The sequence below is a fragment of the Trachinotus anak genome, unplaced genomic scaffold (assembly GCF_046630095.1).
Source record: "Trachinotus anak isolate AG129_WGS33_773 ecotype Australia unplaced genomic scaffold, CSIRO_AGI_Tana_v1 ptg000024l, whole genome shotgun sequence".
Classification (NCBI taxonomy): Eukaryota; Metazoa; Chordata; class Actinopteri; order Carangiformes; family Carangidae; genus Trachinotus; species Trachinotus anak.
The window spans coordinates 4523352-4536393 of NW_027273875.1; the positions used below are offsets into that span (position 1 = coordinate 4523352).

Genomic DNA, 13042 nt, shown 5'->3' on the forward strand with positions numbered 1-13042 from the left:
CATATTCACTGCAACTTGGCTGGTTGGTGAAGACATACAACTATGAGATGGTAGTTCTAATTATTCTGTTTGGAAATGCAGAAGTTAATTGATTTAGCTGTTTTTAAAAAATAAGAACAATTACACATTGCACGATATGTTGTAAAATACTGAAATCTTTGAGACATAATGGTGAGTTTTGATAAAAGTTGTGAGTGCAGAAAAAACATGATACATTGATTTCACATCAAAATTCAATAAATCAATTTTTTAACTTATATTTTAATGTTGGCAAAAAGGAAAAAAAAGGCCACAGAGAAATTCTTTTATCTACAATGTTTTATGTCATGAAAAATAAAAAGAGGAAATAATGAGCCCTGAATTTGGAGCATGTGTTGCTGGCTGTTGCTCAACATGTGAAACAGCTTTTCAAATTAAGGTTATAAATTCTCTGTGCTGCTCTCAGCTGGTTGAAACCAAGTGTGTTTTCTGCATGTTTCTGTTTTTTAGAGGAGATTTTTGAGCGATGGTTCCATATCCCTGTCGAGACCAAAAGAGAAGCTGGACAGCGGATGAGAGTTTGTGCCTTCTGGCTTCCCATTCTGCTGCAGCGTGAAGACTCAAGCCAAGCTGCTACTTGGGCTTTACAAATCGGTCTAATCAAGCACAAGTAAGTATAATTATGACTGTGATCTGAATAATTTTTGAATCCTTAATGAGAGTGACAGTGCTAAAGAGTTTGTAATTGTCCCTTCTAGGGACAGTGAAGATATAAGTCTGAGGCAGCTGCAAAGGATAGAAATATTGGAGGCAATCCTCAGAGCCATGGAGAGAGGAAGTGTAAGTTGCCAATGTATTGATTTAGTGTAAAGCTCTTTTTTATACACTCACCCTGTGCGATTGCAGTGTGATAATTTCTCTTAGTGTTGATGCTTTATCCCCAATTGCTATCATCTGTAGAAGAGCTTGACTGAGACATCAGCACAGCTGATATTATTGGCTGATCTTAGCTTATCACAGATACTGTGTGTTGGTGTTGGCAGATCTTCACAACTGTTCATTGTTCATTTACACAAGGAGAGTTTGTGTAGGTGTGTGACAGTCAACCTCATAGCATAAATATTTTATAGTTTATCAGGAATTTGTCATGTTGGCGGAATCAGTAAGGAATGCTGAAGTGGGCAAAGGTTAAGGGGAGGCCGTGACATTCTGCTGACCTACAGATGTTGTTTGTTGTAGTGTGGCTGTTATAAACATTGTTACTTTCAGGCTGTGAGAGACAGGACATTATGTCAGACACAGCATACAGCATTATCATTCATAAATAATGTTGCGGTTTTCTTGAGATTTTTGGTATAATCACGCAGGTGTGCAAGTGGTCTGAGCCAACATATAACACATACAATATTTAGCGCTGAAGAGAAAAAGAGGAGACTGTGTGGTAGATAATCATGCTGTTGGTATTTTTTGACTTTTTTCTTTTTTTGCTTTTGATCTAAACTGCTTGTTCTGTTTCAGATGAAAAGGGACCAAACAAAACACATTTTCATGATAAGCAACATGTTTAACTTGGTAAGTCTGGAAAAAAAGGGATTTTTTTAATATATTGAATATGCCAGAGGTTAAGAGCTAATAAGGGTAGATTTTGTACAGTATTGTACATTTTGCAGTATTTCTCAGGTGGAAAATTGCCATCTTCTTGATGTAGTCAATATGTTTTCAAAGGTTGAAATCATTGTCTATGATCACACTTGGGGGTCTGCTTTGAGTTTACTTATAATTTTGTCTTTTTTAGATATGAGCATTAACTATAAGTTTGGTTTTTGGCTCATGTAAATTCAAGTAGTTGTTTCATATTTTATCTTTTGGCTGAGTGGCAGAATGTATCATGAAAGGAGGAGTGAACCAAGTACTGAACACCAAAGGAAATGAGCAGCCATATGTTGATACATAAAAATGATATCCCCAATTCTGTTCGCTGAGAAAACACAGATTTTAAATCTTTGCACTAGTATGAGATTGTTTTTCAGGATCAGCAGATTCCCTGAGTTGTGGTATCTCAAGAAATTTCCATGTTCCCGATCTATAAAAATAGGAGAGGCCCAAATTATAAAAATACTTAAATTTTTTCTATCGTCAAAACTTCAGCGTCAAAAAATTTCAAACACTTGAATGAATACCTATGTGTGTTGGTAAAGACAGATAGTTGACGGGTTCTGTTTGACATTTTAATGTGAGTCTGACTTTGTACCATTCCCCAGCGTTCACCAGACGTTTTAGAGGATGCATTACACTGGTTAGAGCGAACAGGAGAACCTGCTATCCATCGTCGCATCATGGATCTCGGCCACAGACAGATCTGCCTCATAGCCCTGCACCTTATCTTCACCGAGTGTAAGACGCAGTCACACTACAGTTCACACATACTGGTCTACTACAAAACCATTCAGTAGTGCATATCTGACACTTACTCTTGTTTTGTCAGGTCTTTTCTGGTAATTCACGTGAAGGGAAAAACTCAAATGTTCAGTTGATGTTGCAAATGCAAAGTGTTTGAGTTGTGCAAACAATGAAGCCTGGTGGAAGTTCTAGGAAAATGATTTCAAATCTGGGTTTCAGATGTGAGTTAACACACACACTCCTCTTTTGCTTTCAATCAGATGCTAAGTATGTTCAGGACATGGGTGCCAACTTGGAAAAGACAATGAAGGCACTGATGGCTCGACCACCAGACTATCACATAGAGGTAAGGCATGACAGCGTGATCTACACACTGTAACTCGTCCTTATTTGCTTCAACATGCTGAGTGCAGAAACAACTGTATACAGGCTGAGACATTGACAATGACCTGGGCAGCTTTAATGAGATCAGCAGCCCCAGCAGCTCTTGTACCAACACAGCTATTCATCCTGGGGTCCACATATAAGCATTTGCAGTACTTCACAGTGGTACACACAACATTTATCATCTGTAATCACAACAAGATTTTAAGTCACAGTGAAACAATAGTTAGTGACTTTAGCTTCACTGTGACTTATTTCCAAGTGAAACAGAATCTGTTGGACCAGTCTAGTTATATCTTCAAATGCCTTGTTTGTCTAATCAATGGTCAAAACCCAAAGATATTCAGTTTATTTATTCAGTTAAGCCAAGGACGCCTCATATTTGAGAATTTAGGACCATGAAATGTGCAGCTTTTTTTCCCCTGAAAGCGATGGAATGAAGGAGATAAACTGGGGATGGATGGTCTTAAATGCATTCTGGATGGACTGTCCAAAAATGATTTGACAGTAATTTGTATGAAAATACTGGAATTTTTGTTTAACTGGTCAATAAACATAGAGAGACAAGATTAAAACTTGAAAAATGTTTTTCTTTAGAGCTGTAATGATTCAATGTAATGATTCAGAAATAATATTGTGATAATAGATTTTTTTTCTATGCTGAAAAGATTGATCAACTTCCAAATAAAAAGTGAACAGCCCCAGACTCTGGTAACTCTAAACTTGTCTTGTACCCGTGGAAACAAACATTGAATTTGTCATTTCCTTATTCAGAAAAGTGAAGAAATGAAGAAGAAAGGAAATGAAAAGTTTAACAAACAACAGTATGAAGATGCTGTGAAGTTTTATTCCAAAGCCCTCAAATATTAGTAAGTAATATTTTAATATCTCTTAAAAGTGTCTTTAATCTGTATTTAACTAAGTATGCTAGAAAGGGTTGCAGTTGTTCTTTACCAGTTTGAGTAACCAATGTATTTGGTACACATGTACAATAATGCAATAAAATCTAACAGCCCTGCAATGAATCACTGTGCAAGTGAAGTTTTGGTATTTCAGTTTTTGTTGACACTGTATTTAACACATCTCAGTATAATACATAACCAACCAAAGCAATAGCCTAAAAAAGAAATGATTTAACACCTCTCAGATACTGTCAAGAAAAAATAGAACATTTTCATACGAGTCATTTCCAGGGTTATAGTATGAGATTGTATAGCTATAATAAACTGGTAAATCTGTGCATTTTTTTTTAACTGAAATTCATTCCTTCTTCATCCAGCCCTGACAACCACATAATTTATGGAAACAGAGCCCTTTGCTTTATCAAAAGTGAAATGTGGCTGTAAGTACCACTTATTCCTTCATTTGTAAAGAACTGAAGTCCCCACTGTAAGCAGAACAATTGTTTGACCTAATCTGATCCAAAGATGTTTAAGATTTGCAGATAGATGATTTAAAAAGCATTTCTACCAAAACCGAGACAGTGTTTTAAGAAAAAGAGCTCATTGTTGAGCCTACATTGTTTTCATTGACCTATAAATACAGTAAATTCAGTGACCTTTCGCATTTTAGAAATGGAGGGAAGGAAGGAAGCAAAGACCTTTATTTCTCAAGTGTGTCAGAGTTGGAAATCACTCTTAAGTAGCCAAATGTTCACAGTGATGCATTTTTTTGTCTCACTTTTAGGCACAATAAAAGTATTTTATTAACTTAACCTCAGAGGTTGCTCCTGTCTTAACCAATATTCAGGAAATCTCCAGAGGTGTGCAAAGATATTACAGTACTCCAGGAGGTGATATTCAGACACAAAACAATCTCTGACAGATATTTTAGGAAAGGATATTTCACGATTGCGAGGAGTGATTCTTGATAAATACAGGCAATGCAAGTGAATATGAAATGCTACCGCATGATTGAATTTTTAGTTTTTATTTTTTAATTGTGATGGTCATCAAAGGTACAAGGCCTAATAAATGTTAGAACTCTAACATGAATTTTTGATTTTACAGAAAAGCAGTTGGAGATGGAAAACGTGCTACTCTCATAAAACCGTTCTGGGCAAAGGTACTAATCTCCTTTATAATCAGGCCACAGTGGAGTGGTATGGGCAGAGAACATGAGGCTGATCCAACATTTGTTGCACAGAAGTTAGGGATGTCCTGAGTCAAACAGCAGTATCAGTCCTGATACCGAACTTGGGATATTTCTGCATCATAGAGGCAAGATAAATTAATTGTGGTTGAGGACAGGTTCAAGGACACATAGCACTGTGAATAGCTTCTGTAAAATTATATTTTACATTAGAAAAAATGAGTTTCAAGTTGGCTTTTCGTTGGCAAGGTATCAAACAAACTCAGGTGTGTGTCATTGAATTGAATTGAACTTACTTGAAGCCATATAATATACAGAGACATTTATACTGAGCGTTCAGACATCACAAACAGAAACTGTACAAACTGTACAAAACTGTATATGTAGATGATTCATATCTTGAGCAGTGTTTCTGAAGTCACAGTGTAACTGTACAGCCTGTTACTGCAGTTGGGTCCATGTACTTCATGTCCATCACTGAAAAGTAAACAATATGAGTTATGAGTTGGTTTAGTGCATGGTTTGTTTTCAGGGTCACTACCGCTACTGTGAGGCTTTGTTCTACTTGGGAGAGGTCAGACTGGCTATGGAAGCCAACAGTTCAGCGCAGAGTCTGTGTAAGCATGACCTCGAGGGACTCAAAAACCTGGAACAGCAACAACTCAAATTCGGAATTGGACATCCCAAAGGTATTTTCCCTCCACTCATATAATTGTAAAACACATTTGTCAATGTTGTAAAAGATTTTTATGAAAATGCCCCAACTTAATGTCTCAACATTTTTCACATCTAGTGCATACATTAGACTGAAGCCCCTTTTACACAACCTGTTTTTTACACAATGTTGCACCTTTATTCTGCCTTGCTTTTCTGTATAAAAGGTACAAACACAGACTTGTTCTGCCTTTAAGCCAGCAGCAGAGGTAGTCATATCTGAATCCAGCTTATCAGTCATCTGTGAAGAACTCTGAACTGCACTAACCTGTATGAAAAGTGCTATACAAATAAAGTTTGATGGATTGAATTTAAGTTTTTGTAAAAGGGAGAGTTGGCATGGTCGGACAGATGCAGATGCTGTTGTGTTACACATCATGCAACAGATTTCTGAATGCCAGCATGCTATCTAAAATCACACATAAGGGCGGCATTATGCCAACTTCGTTTGGTTTAGTGTAAACAAGCAGATGTTGCATAACGAGGTGGCTTCTTAACGGCAATATAGTGCGACCTCTGCATAAAAGGGGCTTGTGTTTACTTGACAACTTTACACTGGTATCAGTAAGCAGCCTCTACACACCAGGGTGTCCTCATCTTCTCAGTTACATTCAGCTCAAAAATCAAAGGGGAAAATGGTGAGTGGGAAAAAAATTTGAGAAGGAAAGAAAAAAAAAAATAACTTAACTTAATCTGGTTAGTCATTTTTTTCTTGAAGGTTTTTTGCACTTTAAATTGAATGTAAGCAGGAATATGTATTTTAAGAACTTATTAAGACCTGATTGTTTCTTATCACGGATGACAAATTAACTAGTTTATTACCTATCCAGTGAAACCCTCCCTCATAGTTTGCTGTCCCACAAAACTCATGTTTATGTGCTTTGTTTTCAGTTGCACAGCCAAAGAGTAAGAATAAAAGGTATGTATGTGCTACCTTATACACATTGTGCTGACATGATTCATAAATACTCCCAAACTTATGGAAGCTCTATTGTATCTCTTTGATCTTTCTGTAGAGCGGACAGCACAAACAGAGCAGAGGCAGGAGAGTCACGGCAACAGCATTTTAGGGCTGGTGTGGTAACAAAAATTCCACAGAGCAAGGTTAGTAACTCTGTCCTTATCACATTAGCTCAACAATAATTCTGCAGATAGCAGCCACGTTAGACACAAAACAATTCATCTGTGAACACTGAGAAGCATGTCCAACAGGGGTCCAACAATTTAACAAATATCCCAATTAGATTATTATTAATTTAACTTATTACTAAATTAAGCATTTACATTTAGTTAAGCTTTACTGTTTTCCCATTTCATTTTTCATTTTTCAGTATCTAATTTTCTTTTTCAGTTTGTGTTTACTTTTTAATATGTAATTATGTCTTGATTATTCTGTGTACTTAAATATAAAAATAGTTTATTATTTTAAATTCTAATTAAAAAGATAGACCAGACAGCTTATAGAATACAATTGATATGAAAACGTGTATTTACACATGCACATGGCCTTGGCTGTTTAATGTCATTAATAACTTGTGTGTTGACAGGTCTCTGAGGTTAAAATGGAGAAGCAACCAGGTGAGTTAGTTTTAACACCTACTGATGCAGTCAGTTAATACTTGTTTGACCTGGGTTCAGATTCTTGGTATCTCTGGATTGGTTGTTATTACAGTTCAGAATTGTAATTCTGTTTTTTTTTAGCCAACAAACTGAACTAATCCAGCTGTATTTTACATTCATGACAGTGAAGCAATTTTTAGGTCTTTGGTCAGTATTAGGCTCTTAAGATAAGTAAAAGATAAGTAGGCCCCTAAACAAACTGTTCATTCCCCAGTGCTGGTTACCGTAGGAACCAAGGTCATGGCCCAGACCCTACAGTCATAGACACATGACAAACTCTGAAGGAGTTGCAAGTGCTCCTTCAGGGTCACAAGGCACACAGCCTACAGAGAGGATAATTAACTATACAATGTGACTTAGGTAACGTAGGTTCATATTTATTATCTGGTACCTAATCATATCTTTACAAATGTATAGTTCGATGCTGTGGTCCCATGTGGAATATGTTTAGTGTCCTTATTTGGACCTGTAGTAAGTTACATGTAAGTTCTGAGAGTGTAAGGCTGAATTCAGAAGATGTTGAACAGAGCCAGCACAAAGCTTTTATACCCAAACAGAGATGATCTGGTGCATGTGCTGAGGCAATCACAAAGCGGACTCAGACTTGTTGGCAAATGAGCCACAGCAAACGAAGACTTTTAGAATTGGGTGGTATTTACCTGTATTGCTCGTCTCTGTTCTCCTCGCTGCATCATAAATACATCTGTTTAGCACATCTGGAGACCTCCTTAATCAAGAGTTGACCAGCTCACATATTTCCATCACAATACCTCATGGCTAATATTCTTTCCCCAGGGAAAAATGAGCGGACTGCACAGGTGATGGAGCATACTAAAGACCCTAAACCCTCAAAAAGGTTAGTGGAAGTACTGTTGCTATTACCAGTGCTTATATAAATTGTATCATTGCTTAAAGATCTTAAAGTTAGTATGACTCATTTGTTTATTATTATTCTTTGTTTTATCATGTATTCACTTTGTTATAAGTGTGTGCTCTCAGAACAAATTGAACATATGTTAGATATGGAGGAATGTGGGAAACTAAAGAAAGTGAAAACATGCTCATGTGTCCCAGATGTTCAGGCTTCTGGACCTTGGCAACTATAACCCAACCCCTATGACCACTAATGCAGTTACACGTAAAAATGCACAGATCTTGAGGGAAGGAAAGCTAGAGCTATTGACATCCATGTACTGGATGTAGTTTTTGACTCTACTGAGATAAAACTTTGCTTGGGTGAAAAGGAAGGTGTAATCACTGCAACATTAATCTCTACAACTGGTATCGCTGGTACCTAATCTTCTGTTTTAACTTGATGTGAGTTTGCTCTCCTGCTGCCTGCATTCACTTACTAGTTAACTTCACTATCTAACACATAATAACATCCTAACTACAGTAACTAGCTTAGAACAGTCTGATACATTCATATAATTATACTTTGAAGTCAAAAGAAGGATAACATTACACACCCCCACACATAAAGGGTTCACAAGGGTTCAAATGGGGTTTTCTACTGTTGCTTTCAACCACATAAAGGAATTGTGCCCTTAATTCTTTTGTGGAGTACAGGTGTGGTCTTATATGGCTGTGTTTCAGACTGTATAGCTGATTGAAAATTCTTTGTTTCCAGTGAGATTCCTTCAAAGAATGGAAAAGGTGAGCCCAGCACACAAGCAAAGAAGAAATCCAAGAGCAGAAACTTCCAGACTGGAGATGAGGTAAGGCTGTGCTCATGTGTCATGTAATGCAAATGCACATTATTCATATTGAGAGCTCTGCGTCTGTCATGTCACATTTTGCTGTTTATCTCGAATCATGAAAGGTGTTAAGTCTTGTAAAGCTTTTCAAGTGCAATGTAGCATAAAAACTGTCAACATGTCAAAACACACCTCTGGAGACACACCTAACATTACAACGCATTGACTCACTGAGGCTATTGTTAGTCTTTCATACCAAAAGAGTTATTCTCATGGTGTCAGTTTCTCACACACTTGCAGGATGAATGTAGGCACGGCTTGGTAATTTGCTGTGTTGGTAGCTTGTATTGAAGACCATTGCCTAGCATAGCATTTAAAAGTTACAGAGATTGTAGCTTTTAAGTCATAATAGTATCACTGAATAAGATGGCTGATGTGTGCTCTGTCCAGAACCAGAAAGTGACCAACAGTAAAGCAGCTCTGTGTAAAGAGCTGAGATCTATGGTGCAGGATGCCCATACTGCTCTGACTGACCTCCGCAGCCGCAACGCAGAGCAGGCCTTCAGCCAGGCACTGGCCATGCTGGAAACCACCACACCCAAGGTAATCATACCACTGATATGCAAACCAGTGTCAATGCTGCAGCACTTCATACTGTTATGAGCCAAAATTCCCAACATTTTGTGAGAAGATTTAGAGAACTATATCATATGTGCAGAATTTATATATGTGTTTTGCAGAATATAAACATTGTGCACATGATATGACAGTACCTCTAGTTTGTCAACAAATGTAAATTGAGCTTTAAGAACCTTGGGCTTTGTGATGCTGCGTATTCAGGTTTGTTCATTCTGCACCACATAGTCTACAATATTTCAGTAATATACAATATTACTACAATATGCAGAGATTACAAATACCATGTGAATGCAACAACACTGGATTATATCCTTTTTGTTGCAAGTCATCCCCTCTCTCTCCCAATGTTTCCTGCCTCCTCACGATCAGCTATCACATACAGGCAGAAATGCCTCAAATCATGTGACAAACTGGGATTGTATTCTATTTTGGCTGCAATTAATTTGGCAATTATTCAGGTTTTTGTTCTCTTCAGTTGTGCGACTTGTGGGTCTACATTTCCACTTACTCAAATTATCTTCTGCATTTTAAAAATCATATTAAAGTTTGTTCCTGTTCTATTTGGAGTGAGCTTTTAAAGACATACAAATGAAATGTTTTCCTTCTTCTTTCTCAGGAGCTTGGACTTTCCACACTTGATGTACTGTTGCTGTTGTACGGCCGTGCATCCGCCCTGACAGAAATAGGCCAGTCTGAGGTAACTCAGAAATGAGCAACCAGTTATAGCTTAAAGATGGAAAATTCTCCTGTCAATATCTTTTGCACGGTATTTGTACTGATGTACGTGTAGCTCAGACCTTTATGGAATTAACTTCATATTTATAAATGTACAGAGGGGTGCCAGCTATAAGCTTCATCAGTAACTGCACCCACATTTATACTGCACCGATAGGGTTGTTCATAATGCATTGACTTTGTCGAGTGGCTTCTACCTCAGTCACTATAGTTGTTTGCATTCAATTTAACCCTTTACAGTAGTTGTGTAACCAAAAACTAAGGATGTCACGATTAAGTTTTATTCCTCTCTAATTTCTTGAATACTGGGTGTCTGCTAATACCAAGGCTGATCCGATACTCATATTTACCTAAATGTTGATTAAATATGTATGTGATACACTGTAATAACAGCTGTAGCCTTTTAAATTTGGCAGACCTTATTTTTCATGAGCTGCTTTATCTAAGTGCTGGGGGCCCTTACTCCAAATTACGGAGATTAAATTATTGATTTGATATTAGGGAACGTTTATCTGCAACTCCTCAAACTTATTGCAGTGAAATAATTTTCATTCTTATATGCAGTGAAATGTTGCAGTGTATAGACCAGCTGCAGTTAAGGGGAGCAGTGCTACAACACTAGCAGGCTGAGGCGGACTGAATGCAGTCAAGTAGAGTAAAGAAAGATCAGATTTTGATCTGCTTTATTTTAGCCAATACTGTTGCATTAAAATATACCCTGACCATTGAAATTAGTTTGTTGCTTCAGGTCAAGATGTTATTACATGGACAGGATAATTTGAGCATTTAAATTATATATAACACTAATATAATAATTGTATGTAAATTTCTATTCGTCATATGTGTGGTTGCTTTGTGATACATAGGAACTTTCAGAAGCACAAAAACTAATGGAGAGGATCAAATCATTTGAGGAGAGGACATTTCAGTGTCTGGTTTACTATGCCATTGGAAAGGTGTATCTCAAAGAGAACAGGTACAGTAGCCTTCAGTCTTAACAGTCTTGTGTCATTGATTCATACCTTTAGCAGTTTCAAACTGTTCAACATATGTGTCTTTTCTTCAGGTTTGCAGTCGCTCTGGAGCAGTTTTCAGATTCCCTGCAGATGGTGAAGAATCAAATAACACCTGGTAAACTCACCTGGCCATTAACAAGAGAGATTGTCAAAGAAACACAACCTGACTATTTCAAGGTATGTTATTGGTGTAGGTTTATGTTAAGCAGGGACAATGTCTCAACAAGAAAAGTTACATACTGGATTTATGTTTTACATGTTTTACATTTCACTTCATATTTTTGTTTTAGATTGCATTAGTATAGATTACAAATCAGGCTTATCTTCAGGTTGTCTTACTTGTGTTTTTTCTTTTTAGGACATTCTGGAGAGTGCTATAGAGATGTGCAAGTTTCCTCCTGTTCCTGATGCCATTTGTCGACTTGAGAAATGCCATGGCTCTTTGAAAACTGAAATCTACTTCACAGATCCAGATTTTAAGGTAAACGGCAACAAACAGAAAATGGTGTTTAGGAATTCATATATGAAAACCATGAATGAATTTTAACTGTGTATGCTTTATGTAGGGCTTCATTCAAATATGCTGCTGTCAGAGCTGCACGGTAGAATACCACATTACCTGTTGGAAGACCCTCAAGACATCTACCTTCTCTGAAAAGAATGAGAAGGTAAGTTGAGATTTCATAACAATATTTCTTAAAAGTTCAATCTCTGTTTGTCTGGAATAGGTGTGGTTTTTTTTTTTTTCAACTGTGCGCAGAGCCAGTCTAGTTGTTAACCCTTGTTCCAGTCTTCAAATGTTTATCTTCAAGTTATTTTTATGTTGCAGGATTTTCTGCAAGAAGCATGTTTGACTCCAGACTGTGTCGGCCAAATTTGTAGTATCAAAATCTATGGTCCAACAGGTCTGGTGAAATGTAAGGTAAGATAAATCTCTGGAGGTGGAGTAAACTATTAGTCACTGTGTTCAGTAATGGCAGGATTAATGTTGAGCTTATTTCTTTCTCTTTTCAGTTTGAAGCTGCCATCACCAAACCACAGACTCCTAAGAAGCCAAAAATGAATCAGAAATGTACAAGGTGAGGCTGCAGTCAAATACAGTTCAAGCTGCTAACACACTGTGGCTGCAGTGATTAGTGGCCCATCACAGCAGGATTGCTACTGTGTTATCAATAACTTAAAAAAACAGTTATTTTTAGTGAAGACAGCACAGCACTAGATCAGTTCTTAAGGTGCAGGTTCTGTTTTATTGTTGTCACGAGTGCAGTTCTATAACGTAGTGAATTAATGAATGAGCTGACAGCTGCACAGCTCGATGCCTCACATATGCTGACTACAAATAGTTTTTTTTGATTGATAATAGACAATCAATCAATATAAATAAAATATATTTGCAATTAAATTAGGACAAGTAAAGTAATAATAAAAAAAAGATAATTAAAAATAAAAATCTTTAATTGATTAAAAAGTCTAATTCTGTGTTCTTATTCTGTCTCTTAGTTAATAGTTGAATTTAAAATGCATAGCATTAGGAGTATTGATAACTGGGTGACCTTTTGGTGCCCTGGGTGTTGCCTTTCAGGAAACAGGCTTTCCTAAACATTTGATTGGAGGAGCTTAAGAAACTCTGCTCAGCACTCCGTGGTGGAAAAAGTACTTCACTACATGTTTTTGTAGAGAAAAGAAATGTATATGTTGATGTACAGTTGACATTTGTAATTATAAAATTCTTCTTCTTAAAATATGCTGGCGTTAAGTCCAAAAACA

At 37.0% G+C, this 13042-nt stretch overlaps 1 protein-coding gene across 2 annotated transcripts in view; it reads left to right on the forward strand.

Moving 5' to 3' along the window:
* ttc3 (tetratricopeptide repeat domain 3) overlaps positions 1-13042 on the forward strand; it is a 28768-nt gene that overhangs the window by 2568 nt on the left and 13158 nt on the right. For both annotated transcript variants that reach the window (XM_071461452.1, XM_071461453.1), the window contains exons 4-25: positions 490-649; positions 738-819; positions 1498-1551; positions 2241-2373; positions 2640-2725; positions 3538-3632; positions 4043-4105; positions 4773-4827; positions 5387-5543; positions 6460-6487; positions 6585-6672; positions 7116-7146; positions 7984-8044; positions 8819-8906; positions 9336-9488; positions 10141-10221; positions 11126-11235; positions 11326-11452; positions 11634-11756; positions 11842-11943; positions 12105-12197; positions 12290-12354. In XM_071461452.1, coding sequence (XP_071317553.1) covers positions 490-649; positions 738-819; positions 1498-1551; positions 2241-2373; positions 2640-2725; positions 3538-3632; positions 4043-4105; positions 4773-4827; positions 5387-5543; positions 6460-6487; positions 6585-6672; positions 7116-7146; positions 7984-8044; positions 8819-8906; positions 9336-9488; positions 10141-10221; positions 11126-11235; positions 11326-11452; positions 11634-11756; positions 11842-11943; positions 12105-12197; positions 12290-12354 — 2035 coding nt within the window. The remainder of the gene's footprint in view (positions 1-489; positions 650-737; positions 820-1497; positions 1552-2240; positions 2374-2639; positions 2726-3537; positions 3633-4042; positions 4106-4772; positions 4828-5386; positions 5544-6459; positions 6488-6584; positions 6673-7115; positions 7147-7983; positions 8045-8818; positions 8907-9335; positions 9489-10140; positions 10222-11125; positions 11236-11325; positions 11453-11633; positions 11757-11841; positions 11944-12104; positions 12198-12289; positions 12355-13042) is intronic.